Genomic DNA, 22867 nt, shown 5'->3' with positions numbered 1-22867 from the left:
TTATGACATGACTCTGAGCATTAGACTTGAATTCATTACTCTGTATTTCAGGAGCGTTGTATCCAGATGGCACCAGTGGTCTTGATAAGAAAGATGATGCAGTGGCTCCAGGTGAGAGCTACACATACACCTGGCATGTCAAACCAGAGTATGCTCCTACTGAAGCAGATGCCAGCTGTCTCACCTGGATTTACCATTCACATGGAGATGCACCAAAAGACATTGCATCAGGGCTTATAGGAGCTCTGCTCACCTGCAAACAAGGTAAGGTCCACACACAAGCCCTAATAAACTGTTGACGTTTGAAATAAATATGTACCCAAGATTGTATCTCACAGCACTAACTATTCTTTGCATCATGCACTCATTCATTTTCTAAATCTGATAAATTTTACCCTTATCAGTGTTTTCCTAATATTTTTCTTCTTTTCTCTTAGGCACTTTGGACTCTAACCAAAAGCGCTCTGATGTGGATGAAGATTTCATTTTGATGTTCAGTGTGGTGGATGAGAACTTGAGCTGGTACTTGGAGGAGAATATTGAGAGGTTCTGCTCTGATCCAGATGCAACAAAAGAACATAAGGAGAATGCAGATGAGGATTTCTTAGAGTCTAACCTCATGCACTGTAAGTCTCAGGATATCTTCAACCTTTACTTATCTAAAAGTTTAAGACATCCTAAGTTGTTGCTCCTTTTGTTCTAATGAGGAATGCTCTTTTTTATCAAACAAAAATTTCCATGATGTAATTTTTAGCTGATGACATAACTGATTTGTGTATGCTTTCATGGAAAGTACCTTCTTGTATCTGTTCTTGTATCTGGCATTTAGAAATGTTTAGTCCTCTGCACTCTGAAAGACCATCACGGTTATTTTTTATTTTAATTTCTTAGTCTGACATTTGATTATTTAAATGAATAATAGGCAGAAGTATTGTTTTTCTTGTATTTATTAATATATAATTCCATATTTCTCAGTGTTACTTGTTCAGTTTGTTCTTATCTTTCCTCATTAGCAATCAATGGATATGTTTATGGAAATTTGCCTTCACTGAAAGTGTGTGTCGGACGTCCTGTGTCTTGGCATCTCTTCGGCATTGGTAACGAGGTGGACATTCATTCGGCTTATTTCCACGGACACACCCTCATCGATCGCATGCACCGCACAGATGTTCTCAGCCTGTTTCCTGCTACTTTTGTCACAGCAACAATGATCCCCAGAACAGAAGGAAAATGGTTGTTAAGCTGCCAAGTCAATGATCATATACAAGGTACTAACTGATCTATTGTCTTTCTGGCCTCTTTGTATAAAGCCTAATATTTGCTCCTAGTTTTTTTTTAGCATTGTTTTTTTCTTTAATCACTGTACGATCACTTTGAGTTTTGTAGCTTGATACAGTGTTCATTTTTTACTAGTACATTTTATCTTTCCTGTGATTTGTTCCATAAGGTTGACACATTGTTTAAGTTATTTGAAAATAAATAGTTATCATTGTCATTTGGTCAAACTGAATGTGTTTATGTATTTTTCTGTTGTTCTAAGTTTATTTCATTTTCAGAGCTTGAACTCGGTTGTCTTTATCAGTCATTGAATTCAAAGTGGCTCAAAAGGACTGATTAACTGAGCTCTGCTTATAATGTTTGCTTTAAGTTTTCTTAAGGGAAACACTAAAATTATGATTTCAAGCTATCTGAATCTCTCTCTGTTCTTGTGAGCAGCAGGTATGCAGAGTTTCTATGAGGTCTCAGCCTGTGGGTCCTCGTCCTCTTCAACAGAAGCCCCTGGCAAAGAGAGGCGTTTCTACATCGCTGCTGAGGAGATGGTTTGGGACTATGCCCCTTCAGGAATGAACTACATGACAGATGTGAACCTTACTACACCTGACAGGTAAAACTCAGATTTGGAGATGCTTTAATGCATGATTGAGTAATTTAAAACCTGCTAGAAGAGCTAATGTGAAATTACTGAGGGATTCTGAAAGCCCTTATGGGTGGTACTAGACTTATGCTTTGCTTGTAAATGTTATTGAATAAATGCAGATTGGATAAACTTTTGCCACTATTTATTAATATACAGACAATGTCTGAAAAAAGCAAAAAGCAGTAGAAGACAATTGTAGATACAAGTATGTGCCAAAAAATTTGAATATCATATGGGGCAGCCATGGCTTAATAGTGAGAGAGTTGGGCTTGAGCAAGCCACTGAACCCCCAGTTGCTCCCCGGGCGCTGGAGCAATGGCTGCCTGTGTGTGTGCACTTGGATGGGTTAAATGCAGAGGACCAATTTCGAGTATGGGTCACCACACTTGACAATACGTCACGGCTTTCACTTTCACTTTAAATATCGAGGGAAAGTCTTTTTATTTCAATAATTTGTTTCAAAAAGTGAACTTATGTAACACAAGTTTCACTTTTTGAAACAAATTATTGAAATATTGAAATAAATGGACTTTCCCTCGATATTCAATTTTTTTGGCACATACCTGTATATAAAAAAAGTATAAATAAGAAAAAGTTTATTTATTTAGAATTGATGTAATTAATGTAATTATCACATATAATTGCTGCTGCAGGTCTGTTATAATCTCTTATTTATACTTTAAATTTACTTTTATTTTTTATGTATAATATGCCGGTTAATGTTGTCATTGTATTGGAGTTTACAAGTTAATGTCTTTATTTTCCTGCAGTGACTCTGAATCCTACTTTAGTCGTGATGGTGGTAAGCTGGGTGGAAAATACTGGAAGGCCAGATATATTTCGTACACAGACGATACATTCACTACCAAAACACATGTTGCGGGCTCAGATGAGCATCTTGGATTTCTGGGTAAAATCCTCACTTGTGTCTTACATGTTTATGAAAGCTAATATGTCTTTGTTAATATTTTAAAGTTGGTATGAAACAAAATGTGCTTACAAGGTGCAAAGAGCATTCAGTCGTTTCACAGGAGTCCATTCATATCAGTAACATGCATAAAGAAAAATATGGTTCATTTTGATTTCCTGCCAACTTTAAAGTTTCTGAGGAAGAAGTGTAGTAATATGCCTTAGTGGTAATATCATGCTGTGATGTATGAATGCTTTTCAGTTTTATTCATTGATCGATTTTCTCTGCTCTTCCTCCCCCACTCTCTCTCTCTCTCCAGGTCCTGTCATCAAAGCAGAGACTGGTGATGTTATCATTGTGGCATTCCTGAACAGAGCTTCACGTGAATACAGCATTCAGCCACATGGTTTACATTATGAGAAGGCTTATGAAGGAGCGAAGTATCAGGATGGTAAGTCATATAAAGCTACAGCTAGACACACAGATATAAACATATACCTTCAAGCTAGAGGTTCTAAAAGTAGGGAGGCATTTACTCAAAAAGTATAAGAACCACTGCTTTATGCCTTTGGTGACATTTTAATTTGCAAACTGAACACGAAGAATAATATTTGACAGCTTTATACACACATTACATGAAATGTGTCTACAATATTGAAAATACAAAGCATAATTCTAAATTTTAAGTCATAAGTCTAAAGGTCTTTTTTAATATGGAAGATCCAGAAAGTGAACACACTTTGACTCATATAACACTCGCGCATGTGGAAGAAAACAGACAGTGTTCTCCTCCAGATCACATAATTCAGTGGAGAATTAATAGAAATTATATTAAGGACATGTGAGAATAACCATCTGTTCTCTGATGCGATAACAAGAGTGCATCCTCTTCTCTCTCGGAATACTCTTCTTATGTGTTTGTTTACACTGGTTTTCAAAACAGCGGCACCACTCTTGTCCTTTCGTGCAACAGCAGCTTCTGTGGGCACCTGATGTAATGCTCAAATCTTATTGGACGGCTGTGTTTTCGCTTTGAAACTGAAAAGATTTGTCGGACTGATTGTTAAAAAAACAGTCTCTTTTTCGGTGCACGCATGTTCGCCGTCTACGTGGAAGCATCCATAGGAATCTGTTGTTTTATTCCAGCGCGTCATCGCTTGTGATATTCGTTTCGCTTTTACGTGCTCATTTATTTTTTATTCTTTTACTTTTCTCCTTCACAGGTACTCAGAAATCTGGAGCCTCTGTGGCTCCTGGTGAAAAGTTCATCTATCGTTGGAGAGTAATTGAAGGTCCCTCCAGCAGTGATCCTGCTTGTCTTTCATACTTGTACTATTCTGCCGTTGATCCTGTTCGGGACACTAACTCGGGTTTATTTGGGCCCATACAAGTGTGCAAGAAAGGTGTTCTTGATGGAAGTGGCCATCAGGTAACAAACTTACGTATATGTATATACAAACAATATAGTAAATAATAGGGCTTAAAATGGATTTAAAATAGGTAAAATACATAAGGATCTGTTTTATATGAACTATTTTATGTTATTGAGTGACCAGTTCGCAAATCTGGCCTAGTTTTCTTAAAGCAATTTAAGAGTTAATTGTTAACACTGCAGTTTGTGAAAAAATAAATGTAACGCAAGGAAATCTAATGACTTATGTGTGTGACTTTCCATGTTGTGGGTGTGTCTCTTAAGTATGCCAACAAAATTCAGCATGAGTTTTTTCTGCTGTTCTCTGTGATGGACGAGAATGAAAGCTGGTATCTGGAAAAGAATGTTGAAGAGTTTGGCAGCAGTGAATCAGATCCAGAAAAAGAAGAGTTTCAGGAGAGCAATAAGATGCACGGTATGCATATATGCGTTTGTGTGTTTTTATTCACACAATTATGTGTGAATTACTTCCTCACTTTGTAAATATACAAGTTTGTGGTTTAACTGTAATCTAATTAAGAATGTGTACAATCTTTCTCAGCTGTGAATGGATACATGTATGGAAACCTGCCTGGTCTGGACTTGTGTAACGGGGAACATGCTATGTGGCACATACTTGGTTTGGGCACTGAGGTGGATATCCATGGGGTCTATTTCGAGGGCAACACGTTTCAACGAGACGGGATGAACCGTGACACTCTCAGTGTTTTCCCACATACAACAGTGACTGTTAGCATGGCACCCGACAATAATGGTAAGTCACAGCACTTTTACATGAAAGATATGTAGGTGTGTATCCTGTAGACTCAAGCAATAGAATATATGACAATTCATCACTTTGCAATCGCTGTGCTTTTACCAATAATGATGCCAGATCATAACCCGTAAATCGTAACTGTTTTTAAGAACATTCTGGAAAAGTTATTTTTCTCAGGACATTTCCAGAACAGACATTGCAGTGTTTTTTTTAGTTTGCCTCTTTTAGTTTACTGTTGATTTTCAACAAGAGAGAACAAGAATGGAAAATTTGCAACAAGAAAGATATGAAATATATAGATGAAAATGAATTCATATGAATTCATTTTGCCACCAGTAACCAAACAAAAGTACGGTGGCTTGGAACAGAAACTGTGTCAGGTGATAGCAGTGAGGAAGAAAAACCTCTGACCAAGTAGAATGAGCAAGTGATTACAGCAAACACATGATTCCAAACGCAATTCAGTATTTCTGTATGCTTTTCAAAACTGGAAGCAAGTCTTTTGACTAGAGACTGACATGGACAACAGAGTTGAGTGAGATCATTGAGGCAGGGGTTGTAGCCTGACCAGCAGGTTAAAAAATGATAGTAGAGCTGCAGTATGAGGGTTTGCACAAGAATCCTGCTTTGCAATCCTGTCTGGTCTTGGCATGATGTGTTGTGGTGTCAACAAGGGGTTTTGCAGCCAGGGATTGTCTGGTTGTATAGGTCTGTGTAGGTGTTCCCTAATGATAAATGGCTGTTTTGTGGAATTTGCTTGGGGCAAGTCCAACATCTGGCCTGGATACAGACTGACTTTGGCATAAGAGTTAAACAAACAAAGTAATAAGCTAGGTTCCAACTGCAGTGTAAAATAAAATGACAACAGTACCCTTACCAAAAAGAAGTATACTTCAAGTTTGTTTTATTAAGTATACTTAAGTAAAGTTCAAGTATATTTTTAAGTATACCTTATGTAGTAAGTAGACAAATATCAGTGTACTAATAGTATACATTTAAGGGTACTATTCCAATACTCATTGGGACTAAATTGGCCCACTTTCTAGTATATAAAAGTATACTTTAAAGGTCCCATATTGTACACATTTCTGGAGGTTTATTTTAGTTGTTGATGTCCTTAAGAATATATATTTGCGGTATAAGTGCCAAAATCCATCTCAATATATTTTTACAGCTCCTTTTTTAGGAGCTCTGTCAAAAACAGGTCGATTTTGGCCCATCTACTTAATATTCATGAGCCTCTCTTCTGATTGGCCTGTTGTTTTCTGAGTGATGCACAGCCAGGCCAATCACAGTTAACTACGGTCATGTATGCTGTATCTAGCCCAGAGCAATAGAGAGAGAACCTAGCCTGCTGATATTCAACAGGATGTTTCAGAATGATCATTAATGTTTTTTCTTTTTCAAACACCGAATGCAGTAAGCTACATAACTGTTGCTGTAGTAAAGCCCCTTTCACAATCCGCGCTGATTCCGGAAAATTACAGGAACGAGCGCTGTTTGAACAAAAGCCAGAACCGTAAAGGCAGTGTTGTAGTGATGATGCACGTTATCATGCGACTCTTCACGACAAAAAATACGTGCAAAGTGGAATGAAGCAGCGATCAGCCAGCTCCTCACTATCAGCGCTGAAGCACATATTGTTCATCAGGTTAGTTTAAGTTTAGTGAAATGTACGCATCGCGTTACATCTCACATCCAAATGTCACATGTCTTTATGGGTTGTGTGTAAAGCATGCACAGATTCCGGAAAACAACTGTGAATGAACCAAATCAAACAACTCCGGAACAAATCATGGGCCACTTAACCGTGTATTTACCGGAATGGCTGTGTGAAAGAGGCTGAAGTTGACTGCCACTGGTCTCTTATATTAATGTTGTTCGGAAGTCTCTGCAATGATGTAGTTTCGACATCTATCGACTGAACAGGGTTTTCTCGACTTGTTTTCGTGTTGTTGTTCAGCAATGGAATGGATGCGATGTTGTCAGGGGTTTCACAAAAGGAGGGTGGGACGGTGGTTGGTGCTCGGGGTGGTGACTGAAGGCGGTGACTGAGTAGATCGGACGTCAGATTTTTACGGAAGTCACAGCGGCTCGTGAAAATGAACAGCTACTTTAAGCAGGCTGTGTGCAGTTTAGTGTGGATTGTCTGTTTTGAAACTTATATGGTAGTTACATAGCCCATAGACCTCAGTTATCATGAAAAAAGCCAGGAAATTTTGATTTTGACAATATGGGACCTTTAAAGCAACACCAAGTAACTTTTCCCTCAATGCTCCCTCTACAGGTTAGAAGCGGAATTGTCCATTACCGCTGTCGTAAATAATTTAGCCTACCGTTGTGTCACATGCACGTTATTTGTTTGAAAGGCTATCCAGGACCGGCTTTGGAAATAACGATGTCCAGTGACAAGGTAGAGTATGTTGTATGACTTTATAAAAGTATGAAAACCTTTTGTGAAGCCTGCCGTGAAGCAAGTCGCATTTGTAGTATCATTTGAACTACAAAACCCGATGACCCAAACTTACATAGTGCTGTTATGGCTGATAGAGGGTCGCAAAGCGAATACGAAAGTGCCGTTTCACCCTGTTATGAGTTGATGAACCACTGACATGAGTTCGGAAACATTATTTTAAGGTAAAAAAAAGTTACTTAGTGGGACTTTAAGTATAACAGTAGTAAACTTTGAGTACAAAACTTTTTTATTTACATCGCTGTTTTTAGTTTGTACTGCAAGTATACTTAAGTGAACTTATAGGTATACTGATAGTTTACTAGTTAAATGCTTTTTTATGCATTTTAGGTACACTTTGAAGAATAGGCTTAGTAAACTACTAGTTTAGTAGTTTTATACTGCAAGTATACTCATACGTTTTCTTTAAGTGGACTTTACATCATACTTTAAGTATACTACTATGTCTCTATTTAGGTATTAATTTGTATATATTTTGTTATATGAATATCTGAACATAAAAAATCATCAAAAGAAAGAACAGGGTATCTGCTTGTAAACGAAAACATTTTATTCTAGCTTCATGCATTTTTTTTTATAAACACTTGAATGTGGGTAAGGTTCATAAATAAAAAACTTAAACAACATTTTGAACAAAAAGCTAAAAAAAAGACTATTCATGATAATCAAAACATCGATCAACACCCCAAGCTTCACAGTCATTATTACCTCTTCATGGGTCAACATTTTATTCCATAACGTTCCACAGTTTTCCATTTCTATGGTTTTGATGCTGTTTTATGTCTGACGATTGTGTTAGATTACATGTGGAAGCATCTGTTGTTTCGTTTTCGTCTTCACTTGGAAATTCTGTTCAGAAGATGTGCAATAGCGCCCCTAGCATATAACAATAAAACACGGATTCTCATTCTCAGCACAAGTAGAGCTCAAATATATTGAGACTTTTTCTAAGTATAAGTCAAGTATACTAAAATGTCATTTTAAGTATATTTCTGAGAAGTATATAAAGCACATTTCTGAGAAGTACATAAAAAGTAGACTGAAAGTATACTTTACTATTTTTCAGTTTAAAAGAAGTACAGTAATATCACACTTGAATAAACTTCTCTTTGAGCAGCACATCAAAACAGTGGTCATTATGAGCATGTGTTTTTGCAACTGTTTTGTTTTATATGTGGTATTTTGCATTTAAAATGATCCGAAAGTCTTCAGATTTGCGTCAGAGCTAAACAAAGAGGAGCTTAATATAATTAATTGTGCAACAGTTGTGCCTTCTAATTAGGGCTGCACGATTAATCGCACAATGTTGTGAGGCGCGTTTAGTCAATGAAGCCGGTACTTTGATTAGTAGTAAATCTCCATCACGTGCGTTTAGCTGGAGCGTTCAGAGGCGTAAATCACCGACAAGCTACGCCAAATCACGCTCAAAATCGCATTCGATTTTGAGCGCGATTTGGTGTAGCTTGTCAGTGATTTACGTCTCTGTGTATTAATTGCCGCTCCAGCTGAAGTAACGTGATGGAGATTTACTACTAATCAAAGTACCGGCTTCAGTGACTAAACGTGCCTCACAACATCGTGCGATTAATCGTGCAGCCCTACTTCTAATACATCTTTGGAAGCAGGAATATGTCAAAAATTTGATGTGAATGCAGGCTTAAAAGAACATTTAAAAAAAAAACATCTTTGTGATAGAATTTGGCACAACTTGCTGTTGACGTGACTGGATATCAGAACACACAAGGAGAGACTAACTACTGTAGTCTTTAAAATGCAACCTCAGAGTGAACAACTAGTCTGTAGGCGCTTGTACCTGCTGTAGGGAAACTGCTGCTGTTCGTGCCAAGTGTACCCGGATTTGGAATGCTGTTCCCAACAAAGCAGTCTGTGTCTTGTGGGAACTCCAGAGGGTATTGAGCCCCTTCAAACCAACAAAATTTGTTGCAGAGGCACTGCTAAATGATTTGATGTCTGTGAATGGCTGTTTCTTGCCCAAGCTTGTTGAATGCTGACTGCAAGGCAGCAAAGGGTCAGCGACTATGGCCAACAGACGTCAACAGATAACACACTGATCTGAAACTATTTGTCGGTGTCTATAAGTACAGTGTGAATTGGCCTTTAGAGAAGACAGCTGAGAGGAGATGACAACTGTGAAGCAGCCCATAATGATTTCTTAGTGCACACAAGGTATGCAGTATATTTAGGATGACTGTCAAATTTCTCATGCATATTCTATGACTGGGCATTGGTTGCTAATTCAATATGATTAGTTTACCTAAGGTTAGCAATGCCTGTCTTTCAGTCTACTATAATTAAAAGGTATTTTTTTTTCCAGAAAGCTCTTTATTATTATTATTTGTACATCTTTCATGGAGTTCTTGAAGTGGAAAAAAAATAAGTGCTTCTTCTTGAGCCACCTCTTTGTTGCATTGCCAGTGTGTTTTGGGTCATTGCCATGCTATAATACCCATCCACGACCCATTTTCAATGCCCTGGCTGAGGGAAAGCGGTTCTCACCCAAGATTTGATGGTACATGGCCCCCCATCCATCGTCCCATTGACGTCCCCTTAGCAGAAAAACACCCCCAAAGCATAATGTTTCCACCTCCATGTTTGACGGTGGGGATGGTGTTCTTGGGCTCATAGGCAGCATTCCTCCTCCTCCAAACACAGCGAGTTGAGTTGATGCCAAAGAGCTGGATTTTGGTCTCATCTGACCACAACACTTTCACCCAGTTCACCTCTGAATCATTCAGATGTTCATTGGCAAACTTCAGACGGGCTGTACATGTGCTTTCTTGAGCAGGGGACCTTGTGGGCACTGCAGGATTTCAGTCTTTCACGGTGTAGTGTGTTACCAATTGTTTTCTTGGTGACTATGGTCCCAGCTGCCTTGAGATCATCTATCGAAGTGGATAGCATATACCTTAAAACTTCAGGTTACATGAGCCTAAGCTCTTTTTAAGAGCTTTTAATAAAATCCATGCACAAGTTAATGTCAGATCATTTTAGAATACAGTATAGGATGTACTGACTATTCTTCAGTTTTATGCAGAAATATGACAAAAAGAATATCAGATCTCTGTTGTATAGCCAAAAATAAATGCAAAAACAAGCTTTTCTGCATAGTTGTGTTTGACACATGACAACTGTAACATTGCATCTTACAAGGTAACACAATGTAACCTTGCTTATGCATGAAATGTGTCCCCACATAAAGTCCTTGAATTTGGGAGCATTGGACCTGGAAAGTCATTGAAAGGTCTTTGAATTTAAAGTGAACCAAGGTGTGGGTACACTGCCAATGGTCATGCCCTAACTTTGCCATTTCTGTTTTACATTAGTTTTGAATATTTCCCATGGGCATTTAATAATGTAAATTTAATAAGTTAAATCTCTTTTAAATCTTCATGGATTATTATATATCACTTATAAAGGATTAAATACAAAATTAACAGTAGTCAATAAGATTGATGTGGTTTAGAATTGGTAAAATGTGCTTGGAAAAAATATATGATCAGAATATCAGCTTGCCTAATAATTATGCACACACTTTATAAGCCAAGTGAACACTTGGTGGTATAGTGTATGCCACGCTGGGATAATTCCCAACAGAATTATGTTTGAGTCACTCGAAACTCAGACATAAGTCGGCAGACCATATAATAGCTCATGATATAACCAGTTAAACAGCTGACCAGCTATTTGTAAACATTATACCTAAAATAATATCATAATATTAATCTAAGCTCTGTCTGGATATTAACTGCTGAATGTGCATTGTCTCTGGTCATCTGCTACTGACACAGCAAAACCCCTAGAGTTAACAGTGAAGCAGTGTTAAAGTTAATGATATAATTAGGCGATTAGTGATAAACACCTGCTGTTTACAAGCAGAATCACTGAAGAAAGGAGAAACACAATCACTGTACTGTACTGCTGAACCTGCATGTTATAACAATAACAGCTCATCAGCTGCTCTACCACAACTTGCCCTTAATGTTGTCTGCCCTTACAGACCTAATGCTCTTGGACAGGGATATCCAGTTTCAGACAGGTCAAACACAGGGCAAACACAATAGCAGCAGGGAAAATGCTTCAAAATTAGAGTTCACAGTAAAACAGAAAATCTCCCCTAATGGGTGTACTAAATATAGTGCTTAAGGCAAGTATTTGTTACTCAATCCTTGGCTAAATAAACATCATCACTTAATGCCAGACATACTCATTTAGTTTAGGGTGGTGCATAGAACTCACTTGTCCAGATCTAAACTAAACTAAATATTTTCTGACCTCGATTCCACCTGCCTTCTCTGAACCATCTACATTACCTGACTCTTTCTAGTGCTGTTCCAACTTGTCATTTCTGGGGAAGAGTTTTTAGAGTCTTTTTTTTTCCTCAATAGATCTTTACTCCTAACAGCATTTTTTGTATTCTGTCTAAACTGACCTCTTTGACAGTATAGCCTTTGAGACTTCACTGGCTAGACGACTTAAAAACAGGACCTCAGCAGTCCCTTCTGTTTATTGCCACTGGGTTTAAGGTTTGTTTACCTGCTCTTAAATTAAGTGACAGTGAGGCAGAAACCTGAACACTTCTTGAACATTTGGAACCTGTTCTTGAAAAATATGTCCTAGTGTTATAGTGCCAAATATCACATATATGATCATACTGAAGTTGAACTATTTAATAAGCAAAAAGTGACAAAATGCTCAGCAGCAACGCAGATAGGAATATATATATATTTTTAGAGGCATGTCAAAAGGAAAATACTGCCATCCATGTAATATCCTGATAACCTGTATCATTGAAGTATATATTATTGTTTTTGACAGTAAAGACATTTACTCATCAGTATGATCTTCCACCTCAGGCCAGTTTGAGCTGAGCTGTCTTACGGGTGATCACTATCAAGCTGGTATGCGTCAACATTATGAAGTCAAGTCCTGTTCAGCAAAGACTCCTGAACCAGAACATTTCAGCTCCCCAGTCCGGTACTACATAGCAGCAGAGGAAGTTGAGTGGAATTATGCCCCAGACCGCACATGGGAATTAGAGAAACACAAAACTACGCTGGATGAAAGGTATACACACAAACTTATAAGCATATGTGTCTACACAATCTTAAGTTGAGCTGTAAAATATAAGAACAGGGGACTGGATTTTAAGATTTCTAGAATGCATACACACTTTTTCCTTTTTCTCTCCTGCCTTACTTAGCCCTGGAAATCTTTACCTCGAACAATCAGAAAATCGGATTGGTGCTAAATATAAGAAGGTGGTGTTTCGTGAATACACAGATGAATCATTTACCAAAAGGAAACCCAGGATTACAGAGGAAGAACACTTGGAAATAATGGGTATGGTATCTAATTTTGTAAGAATGAATTGTAAACTACTTTTTTCCCCCTGAAAACACTGCTAATGATTTAGTTGTAAATCTAATGGTGTGTTCACATGTGTTTGGTTCGATTAAAATGATTAAATGATAAAGCGATTGCTCTGCAGCTCATTTAAGTAAGTGTGAATGCTACCATCCGACCCCTGGTGCACACCAAAAAAGCGGAGCGAGGCCGCTTAAAAGATGGGTCTTGGTCCACTTTTAAACAAACTCTGGTGTGGTTTGAATGATATATGTACGCAACACGGACCAAATACTTCTAAGCGAATCAAAAACAGGAAGCAATGACAATCTGCAATGCTATGCGACATGATTTTACAAAGGGAAGGAGCGGTGTATCCAAAGCAAAATGAGTATCAACAAGGAGATAAAGTGCCTTATATGAGCTCTTATATGATTGCACCTTTTCCTTTTGTTTGGAGTGTTCGGTGAGTTTCGTCACAAAATATATGTCATTCAGCCCGACCAATCAGGTTGTGAATTCTTTAGGATCGCTGTCAAAAATGCCAGTGTAAACGCTAAGCGGACCAAGACTAAATGTATAATTTTTCTTTTTGACCCAGACCAAATGAACCAAACGAACCAAACTACAAGTGTGAACACACCCTATATGTAGTTGTAAATTTAGTTGTAGCTCTCTAAATTCAAAAATCAAACATTCATACAAGAGGTTTAATTAGTAACAATATTATGAAGCGTCACACATTTATAGATGAGTGTTAGCTGAAGATTCACTATTGGTAAAGCAGGGGGCTGTTTCATAAAAGACGCTAAGAAAAACCTGTCAATTGGGACTAAAACGGGTTTCATAAATGACAATTTTAGTTCACGCAATCTCACTAATTTGATCCAGGTTTAGTGAGTCAAGATAATGTCAGCCCTTAATGTCGATCATGGAACAAATCTTACACCACAGCAAACAGCAAATATATTTGTGCCTTTAAATGTGTTTGGGACGTTGTGTTTTCCCTAGTGCATAACAGATATGTCACAGTTATGTTCTTCATCTGTTAATGTTAGAAAGTCTTGCAAGTATATCCATTTTTGTTTACAAGGATGAACAAGCGCTGCTGCGCGCATGCGCACTAAACAGAAAGAATGCAGAATAATAGCACAATAATTTTGTGTAAAATATACATTTTTGCTCAAATATTTGTTGTTGGATATTAAATGTGACACGTAGAATTTTAATCCTACATATAAGTCTATTTTTACGCAGTTGGTTGTAGCCTATATTTTATTATTTTATTTATTTAAGTTGCATTTTTTGGAAGGATATTAAAGTCAAATAATTGTATGTGAGAGAGTCAGTGGTAATATCAATGCGATCTATTGGTCAGTGTTAGAGGAACTCAGTTTAGCCAGTTCTGGACCAGGTTTGTTTCCTAGCATAAGTTGCCACAGTGACTGAGCTTGAGCTATGGTAAATTTCCTTTTGGAAACCAAATCAAGTTACATTAAGTCAGACTAACTGAAATAAGCCTGGCTTATTTGGTAAACTTGTTTTATGAAACAGCCCCCTGGTCTCTTCTTTAGCTTTTTACCTTTGCTTTTGTGATTCTATTGTGACTCTCAATTTATCTGCAGGACCCATCATTAGAGCTGAGGTTGGTGACAGGATTCAGGTTGTTTTTAAAAACAAAGCCAGCAGGCCATATTCTGTTCATGCCCATGGAGTGAAGACCAGTAAAACCCATCAAAATGGTGTTCAACCAGGTTTGTTCATTACAAAAATTTGTCTAATTTGTCTTTTTATTTGGAAAGGAGTGATTGTATGGTATACTGATAAGCATATCTTTATGTGTATGTGTTATGTGTGTAATAGGTGAAGTGCTGACATACAACTGGACCATTCCAAAACGATCAGGTCCTGGTCCAAAAGAGCCAAACTGTATAACATATGCCTACTACTCTTCTGTCAGCTTAGTTGAGGTATAAAGATAAGAAAGTGAAATTGACATTGTGAGTTTGTACAGTGTGATTATAGATTTACAGCTCTACTGTGTGAATGTTCTTCAGGACTTGATGAGCGGTTTGGTGGGTCCACTGATAGTGTGCCGCAAAAACACCCTGAACACCGACAGATGTAGGACAGACATTGATAAAGAGTTTGCCCTCCTTTTTATGGTGTTTGATGAAAACATGTCCCATTACCTGGATGAAAACATAAAAACTTACCTCAGCACAGACCTAGAAAAATTTGACAAGTATGATGCAGACTTTATGGAGAGCAACAAAATGCATGGTAATTTTGTGAATGTCATTGTCTCCAAGTTTATTGGAGAAATACATGCCTTTTTTTAGTTGGACTTTTTGTTAAAACTTAAAACTTTCTTTCTCATCCACAGGTATTAACGGAAAGTTGTATGCTAACCTCCATGGGTTAAATATGACAGAGAATGACAAGACCGAGTGGTATTTGATAGGACTGGGGAGTGAAGTGGACATGCACACTGTGCATTTCCATGCTCAGAGCTTCATTTACAGAGTAAATACATAAACACACTAGAGGAGATCAAAAGGGGGTAACATGAGGACAATGAGGGGTGTCAACATCAAAACAAGTGTTAATGCGTATTTCTTGTGAATTTATGCCTGACATACACAGTATCATGTCCGTTAATATGTGAATCAGTTGCATTTCTATAGAGGAAGCTCAAAGCAATCATTTGCTGTCTAAAAATAATTTAAAATGATTAAATTACAAATATCTGGGCCAAGAAAACAGTAGCCGCTGTCTCCTATTAAGAATGCTAAATTGACATAAAATTGCCTGTTCTGGGTGATGAAATTTTGTTTAAAAGTGAAAACCCAACCTTTGTTTGATGTCAAGCTCTAGTGTCATCAAATATCTCCAAAAACTGCATTACCAGCTTCACTTACTATAAACCAGATTGACTTTATTTCTGTCATACATTTACACAAGTTTTTATTGAGATTAACAGAGGTTTGGATAGTTTGGTTTTGATGTCACCGTTATGGTGAGAAGCATTTGCCATTTTGAGACGCTTCCATGATGAGGCTTTTTTTTTTTTTTTATTATTGTTTATATATGTTTTACTTTTTTATTGTTATTATTATTATTTCGCCATGCATAGTGTTTTTTTTTTTTTTATCAGATCACATTAAAGCACTGCTATTGAAAGTAGACTAGGAACTGTGCTTAAATAATAGTTTGGGATATTAAACGCTAAGGTGGTCTCCCCCACCCCATGCCACCCCAGTAGATTTACTCCTGAAACACAATAAAGCATAAATACAGCTTAAGTGTTAAAGTATCTCTCAAACACTCTCATTTTCTTTCCCTCAGACGGATCATCCTCATCGTGCTGATGTATACGACCTGTTCCCAGGAACATTTCAGACCATTGAACTGACTGCAGGAAGTCCTGGACAGTGGCTGCTTCACTGCCATGTGACCGACCACATCCATGCGGGCATGGAGACACTTTTCACTGTTCATTCTAAAGGTTAGTATAAACGTTTTCAAAAAGGCATACAGAGCTCCAAGCCTAGAGAGAGCCTTTAAGGTTAGCATAAGGATGCTTCCACAGTAGAGTTTATGATGTGGACCTGAGTCTGTTTGCCCTTAGAGTTCAAGTTGTTTGGTTGGTGTCAAATTATTGTTTTAAACTCAGACATGCATTAGTACGTTAGTGTCCAGTCCTGCTCCTGCTCCTTTGATGTTAAATCCATTGTTACAGAAACATAATTAACAGAAGAGTGCCCAGAAAAGTTGGAATTTTTCTGGAGTGAAGCTGAATTTTTGTTCATCTTTTGTTCAAAAATACTGCAACAAATGCACATGTGAATCCAGGAATGCACAGGCTAATTCACAAAAGCAAGAATCAAAGTGTAATAAGAAGCTTACATGGATTTTAGGTAGTATAGTATAATCCACTAATACACAGGGAGCTTTTATATATGTATGAAACAAAGTATTCATGCGGCAATACATACAGAGCTGGTTGCATTAGTATAGTGTCTCAATAATATTATACGTTTTCAGTTTTTATATAGAAGGGATGATTTGCACACGGGCAGAAAACTGTGATGAATATTATATGCATTTTGTAACAAACTTGCCAAATGGTCAGTCTGTATGTGGCCTTGTCCCGGAATACTCTGCTACAAGAATATACAAAAGCAGCTTTATTGCAGTCCCAAACAATGCTGCAAAAACAGGGCAACAGGCAGAAAATGAAGACAATGGGTAATCCACAATATAGAGTCCGCAAAACACAGAGTAACAGAAATCATGATTACAAAGGAGATGGAAACTGAAGTCCAGAACAAACAAACAATGTGCAAAGAAGTGCCCTCTGGTGTCTATCAAGGGCATACCAGCTGCTGGCTGTGACATAACCCCCCACTTTAGGAGCAGATTCAAGACAAGAGAGGAGATGAAGCAGACGCCGAAGCCTCAGGAGACTCTACAGCAGAAGCTGCCTCCTTGGGAGGAACTGTAGTAGATTCAGGAGTAAACTCCTGAGCCTACTCAAACTTGGGTGCACTCTGGAGTGAACTCATAGACTGGAGCAGGCCCTAGAGTAGACTCATAGATTGGAACAAGGTCTGGAATGTGCTCATAGACTTTGGAGTGCAGAAGTCAGGTCCTCCAGGACCATCAAACTTGGGACTACTATAGATAAGGGAGACATACCAAAAGTGCAGGTCTGAGGTGCCTCCAGGACAGGTTTAAAAAAAACACTGTTTTAAGGTCTACCAGAGTCTGGTCCTTTAGTTCCACCGGACTTGGGACCACTAGAGCGGATTTTGCTGCCCTCCTCCTTTTTGGCCTTTGTTTACAAGTCAGAGACAGTGAAGCCTCGACATCCACTGGAGGTGTTGTAGCAGACTCTGGTATCTCTAGGGGGACTGCAATGGACACAGACTGGCCTGGTGTTACTACTGTGGCAACAGAGATAGTCAATGAACCCCTAATAATCAAGAGTCTTAAGTCCCTCCATCTCCCATAGAGGCAAGGGGTTATCAAGGCATTCATTAAAAATCTAGTTTAATTTAGAGTCACTGAGTTCCAGTCCAAAAAGTCTGTGCAAGGCCTCCTACTTTCATCCCTTGTTGCCGTAGCTGTGCCTTCCTCTCCTTCATAGAAGCTGGACGAAGAATCCAAATGCCAATAGTCCAAAATTCAATGAAGGCTGACTAGCTGCTGGATCTGAAATGGCTTCAGTATTCTGTCACTGAATACTCTGTTACAAGAAGATCCATTAATATAATGCAATACTGAAGTAGATAAGGAATCAGTAAACATCATATATATCAGGTTGAGGGTAATGGAACAATCATTGCAAAGGAAGACTAGCACTGGGAACTGAAGTCCAGAACAAACAAACAATAATCCAGAAGAGTGTCCTCTGGTGGCTGTCAAGGGCATACAAGCTGCTGCCAATGTTGTTCAGAAATGCGGCACTTCACAGACCAGTTCTGAACTTCTGACTTGACATATACAGTACAGACCAAAAGTTTGGACACACCTTCTCAGTCACGAAAATAAAGAAAACTCTTTGACTATGAAAATTGTAGATTCACACTGAAGGCATCAAAACTATGAATTAACACATGTGGAATTATATACATAACAAAAAAGGTCTGAAACAACTGAAAATATGTCATATTCTATAGGTTCTTCAAAGTAGCCACCTTTTGCTTTGATTACTGCTTTGCACACTCTTGGCATTCTCTTGATTAGCTTCAAGAGGTAGTCTCATACATAAAAAGTATTATTCAATGTTTTTTTTACCTAATGGTAATTATAATTCGCATTCGGAGATGGACACTTCTTGACTGGCAAGACGGCCGCGAGAGGAAACTCAAACAGTGAAAGAGAGTTGTTCAAAACCTTTCTTTTTAGAAAACTCTGTGTACACAAACAATGTTCTCAGTGCTTGAGTTCATGTGTAGAGACCCAGGCGAAACTTCCAGCAAAGTTTCATGAAAATAAAGAAAACTCTTTGAATGAGAAAGTGTGTTCAAACTTTTGGTCTGTACTGTATATATATATATATATGCATGTATGAAGCTGTTTTAATTACCATAAAATACAAATTACTCAGTTACTATATACTACTGCTTTACTTGTATTTTATAAAGTATAAAGAGTATAAAGGTTAATTTTAATGAGTTGGAGAAACCCATTGATAAACCAGTCTGATTAATTCATGTATAGAGCTAATTTGGTTCAAATGGCTGATTTCAGTTTTATCTATTTTACACGTTAATTTCTGGAGCTGGTGTGTGAAACTTATTATTTACTGAGTAATACTACTACTACTAATAATATTAACAATATTAATAATAATAATAATAATAATAATAATAATAATAATAATATCCTTGTTATTGTAAAAGCTAGTCCTTGACCTATGAACTATCCCTTCTGTGTCAGAAACAAACACTGTGTCAGGGATAACCACTCGTGCTTCCAGTGAAGAAGATCAGGGAAAGGGGAAGAAGCAGGTGACTAGGATATCTGAGGTAGAAGGTGAGCTTTAGAAAACAAGCTTTAATATTGTTGTTTACATTTCTTGAATTTCAATTTGATCATCTAAATGCACAACAGCTCATAATAAATGTGGACAGAAAGGATTTGTAAGTTGCTGATATAATGAATATGGTGTAGTTCTCTTAATTTTACAGACTAATATTTACACACGTACTTATTAGTAAGTTGAAGCATATCACCTTTTCCAGACCCAGGGCATTTTCATGGTTTCACATTGGTGAAAAATGCTGAGCAGGAAGATCGGGTCAAGGACAGAAGCAGTGAGGATGATGGAAGTAGAAAGTGCAATCAAGACAACAAAAGTCTAGCTAAAGAAAAGAGCCAGAGTAGAGAGTTTGGTGATGAGGAAGATGAGAATACAGATTACCTAACCGATGAGTCGGGTCTATGGCCAGACACAGTAATGGACATTGAAAGGGAGATAATTGTTAGAAGGTTAGCAACAAATGTTGCAGGCGTGTTAAAAGAGATGCCAGTAGATTCTCAAGGGAAACAATTTCCAGAATATCTGCAGTCCACAAAAGCTGCTAATGGAAGGGATTTGCTTACTGCAACAGCACAAATGCTTTTTACTGTATTCCAGAGTGCTCTGAGCAATAGGGATGAATAAATGAGTAAACCTCACTTTGCTCATCTCAAGAGGCTCACTAGTTAGGATAGGACAATATTTAGCCGAGATACAACAAAACAAAATCTGGAATTCGAAGGTGCAAAAAAATCTAAATATTGGGAAAAACACCTTTAAAGTTGTCCAAATGAAGTTCTTAGTGATGCATATTACTAATCAAAAATCAAGTTTATATATATTAATGGTGGGAAATTTACTGAATACCAAAACCAATGCACAGTTCACCTGTTAATCCTGTCAAACCAGTTGCTACAGGCGGCAATCACACAGAGATAGCAATTTTCAATGTTGCTGCTATAGAATTTGGATAGAAAAAAATACAAATATGGTTGTGCAAATTTTTTGATAAATAGCAGAGAACAGCATGGTCATTCGGTTCAGTAAAAAGATCTAAAGAGTGTATTTGTGTCAGTAAATGTACACGCAATAGGGTTGCTATGTGTTGTAGTTGTGCATGATTTAGAAATGGTGGAGAGACACTCGACAAATTTCAACATCTTTAAAAATTATTTGGAGCTCAAGATGTGCTTGAAAGGTACTCTGCTTGGCAAGACATTCCACTTGTGAACAGCAAACAAAAACAATTTCTCTTGGTGGGAAATATTTTGAAAATGCATTGGTCTAAGGGTGTGCACATGTAGGTGAAGTGTTTGTGAAAGAGGTGTGTCTTCAGCTGCTTTTTGAAAGATGTGTTGGTCTCAGCAGTTCAAGTGAAGGTGTGCCTTGCAATCAAAGTGCAGAAACATTTTAAAGATGATCTACAAAAAATGCAATGCACAAAAAGTATTTTTTAAAAGTAAATGTCAAAATTGCTTTAATGTTAACAAAGGCCACTATCTTAATGTTACTTGGTGAGAGTTGTTCCACTTTCTGTTGTAATTTTAGTGTCCTTTTTCAGAAGGACAAAAATTACATTTGAATTGCAATTATTCAAATATACAAATATATAAATAAAACTATATATAATTTAAAAACAAATCCACATACATTAAAGGGATACCAAGAAATTGAACTGAATTCTTTATTTTCTCATGCATGACATTCCCTTTTTTACATAACACAAAAGGAGAACTTTTTAAAACAAATGTCCTAGTTGTGCTTTGTTCATATAAAAACAGTAAATGTTTATCCTCTTTTCAAATTTGCAAAAATATATAAAATGACCACTTTGATAAATTAAGATGAATAAACTCTCAACATGACTCCTTTAAACTCTCAAAAGTATGCATGTACTTTTTCCTGAGTTCTCTTTTGTGTTACAAATAATTGCTCTCTCATTTAGGGATTTAATTATGCTTTTAGTTTTTTAACATGGTGAAAGACTAACCTGGATAAACTGATTTTTATTTGTATTTCGTTCATCAGGGTCAACAAGTGGTGACAAAAGTTCAGCCAGCGGTAAATAAACATTTATATTCACTACATTGTTTGTCAAAATCAAGCAGTGTTTATATACAATATGAAAACTGCTTTTAAAAATGATATTCTGTGTTTGTTTTCAGCCTTGAATCGTTTTGGAAGCCTATCCACTGTGATGCTGTGTCTCCTTGGATTGGTCCTCTCACACTTTGTATCACACTGAAAAAAAACGATCAAATTGACGATGAAAGTGTTATGACACTGATGCTCACTACTTCGTTACCTCATCTAGCGTTATCACTGTATAGCTGTTAGGGAAACGTTTTGAGGGAAACAGCTTTTGAACAAGGAAGATATAAAGATTAGTCTTTCCATTTTGATTTAACATGCAAGTAATGATCTGTGTAATTATCCATATAATTTTTTTAGTTCATAAAATCAAAACATTAAGGAGAATGTACTTTACTCCCCAGCACTGCATGATTATTATTTCTCTCCAATCGAAAGTGAGCATCTCTATGTCCTAAAGTAGAACCCTTGAAGTGGGGACTTTGGAGGGAGCAGGGCTCTTATGTATCATAAGGTTTGCCATTAGGAATGCACTTAATGAAGGGAACAATAAAAAACAACATATTTACTTCATAACCTTCACCTGGAATGTTAGTAGAGGACGACCGATATTTGATTTTACTGATACCGATAGCTAGGTAGGACTACACTGGCCGATATGATTAATCGACCGATTGTGGCTACTGGATGGAAAAGGGTCTCCGCTACAGGTTTGAGCACCAGTGAAATAGTTTATATAAAGAATTGCTACAAATAAAAAAAACTGCTGAGGTGGAGTTTTATAAGCACAATGTATTAGCTGTAGCTGCTGTAGAACTGCACTATGCCAGTTGCTTTCAATTCCTATAAATGCACTAATGGTGGCCAAAACTGCATGTGCCACTTCAGTTAGTGACTGAGTAAGAGTGAGTTGAGTAATGAGTGTGTGGATGAATTGTTTAATATTGTTTGTAATTTAAGATTGCTGTGTGACATTTCTATTTCTGATTACAACTATTTGTAATCGTAATTGTTACCTGTTTTTTTCTGATGAACTGTGGCTAATGTGATACTGAATTACAAATGTTGATTTATAAAGAACAAAATGAAAAGAATAAAATAAAAAGCGGAGTTATGAATATGAGTAGTAGTATTAGTATTTTGAACAATGGTGGCTTGAGTGTTTCATAATTATAAGTATGCAGGCAGTTTATATGTACTGTAAGCGTCATATAGGTGTCACAGCACGCATTTTACATTGGTGTTTACAAGCATTTCAAATGCATTTGCTGAGCATTCAGCAGTATACATGTACGTGTGATTACTTCACATTAGTGTATGAAAGTTTATCATGGATTATATATGTAAGTGATGTTTAATTTAAAACCTATGGCACTTTCACTGCAAAAAAATG

The 22867-nt window shown here is 37.3% G+C and overlaps 1 protein-coding gene across 2 annotated transcripts in view; it reads left to right on the top strand.

Annotated features, from left to right (window-relative positions):
• hephl1a (hephaestin-like 1a) overlaps positions 1-22597 on the top strand; it is a 29678-nt gene extending 7081 nt beyond the window's left edge. Inside the window, exons 3-21 of one of the 2 annotated variants that reach the window (XM_073817597.1) lie at positions 52-264; positions 438-626; positions 1014-1268; positions 1717-1885; positions 2689-2828; positions 3148-3279; positions 4052-4257; positions 4525-4675; positions 4802-5014; positions 12365-12575; positions 12712-12851; positions 14480-14608; positions 14718-14824; positions 14912-15137; positions 15241-15380; positions 16203-16362; positions 19302-19397; positions 21412-21444; positions 21549-22597. In XM_073817597.1, the coding sequence (XP_073673698.1) occupies positions 52-264; positions 438-626; positions 1014-1268; positions 1717-1885; positions 2689-2828; positions 3148-3279; positions 4052-4257; positions 4525-4675; positions 4802-5014; positions 12365-12575; positions 12712-12851; positions 14480-14608; positions 14718-14824; positions 14912-15137; positions 15241-15380; positions 16203-16362; positions 19302-19397; positions 21412-21444; positions 21549-21628 (2990 nt within the window). In that variant the 3' untranslated portion in view covers positions 21629-22597. The remainder of the gene's footprint in view (positions 1-51; positions 265-437; positions 627-1013; positions 1269-1716; positions 1886-2688; positions 2829-3147; positions 3280-4051; positions 4258-4524; positions 4676-4801; positions 5015-12364; positions 12576-12711; positions 12852-14479; positions 14609-14717; positions 14825-14911; positions 15138-15240; positions 15381-16202; positions 16363-19301; positions 19398-21411; positions 21445-21548) is intronic. The other variant, XM_073817598.1, reaches the window with a different exon arrangement.
• The last annotated feature ends 270 nt before the right edge of the window (positions 22598-22867 follow it).

Source organism: Garra rufa, chromosome 14 (assembly GCF_049309525.1).
Source record: "Garra rufa chromosome 14, GarRuf1.0, whole genome shotgun sequence".
Lineage (NCBI taxonomy): Eukaryota > Metazoa > Chordata > Actinopteri > Cypriniformes > Cyprinidae > Garra > Garra rufa.
This window is presented reverse-complemented; position numbering and strand designations above follow the sequence as displayed.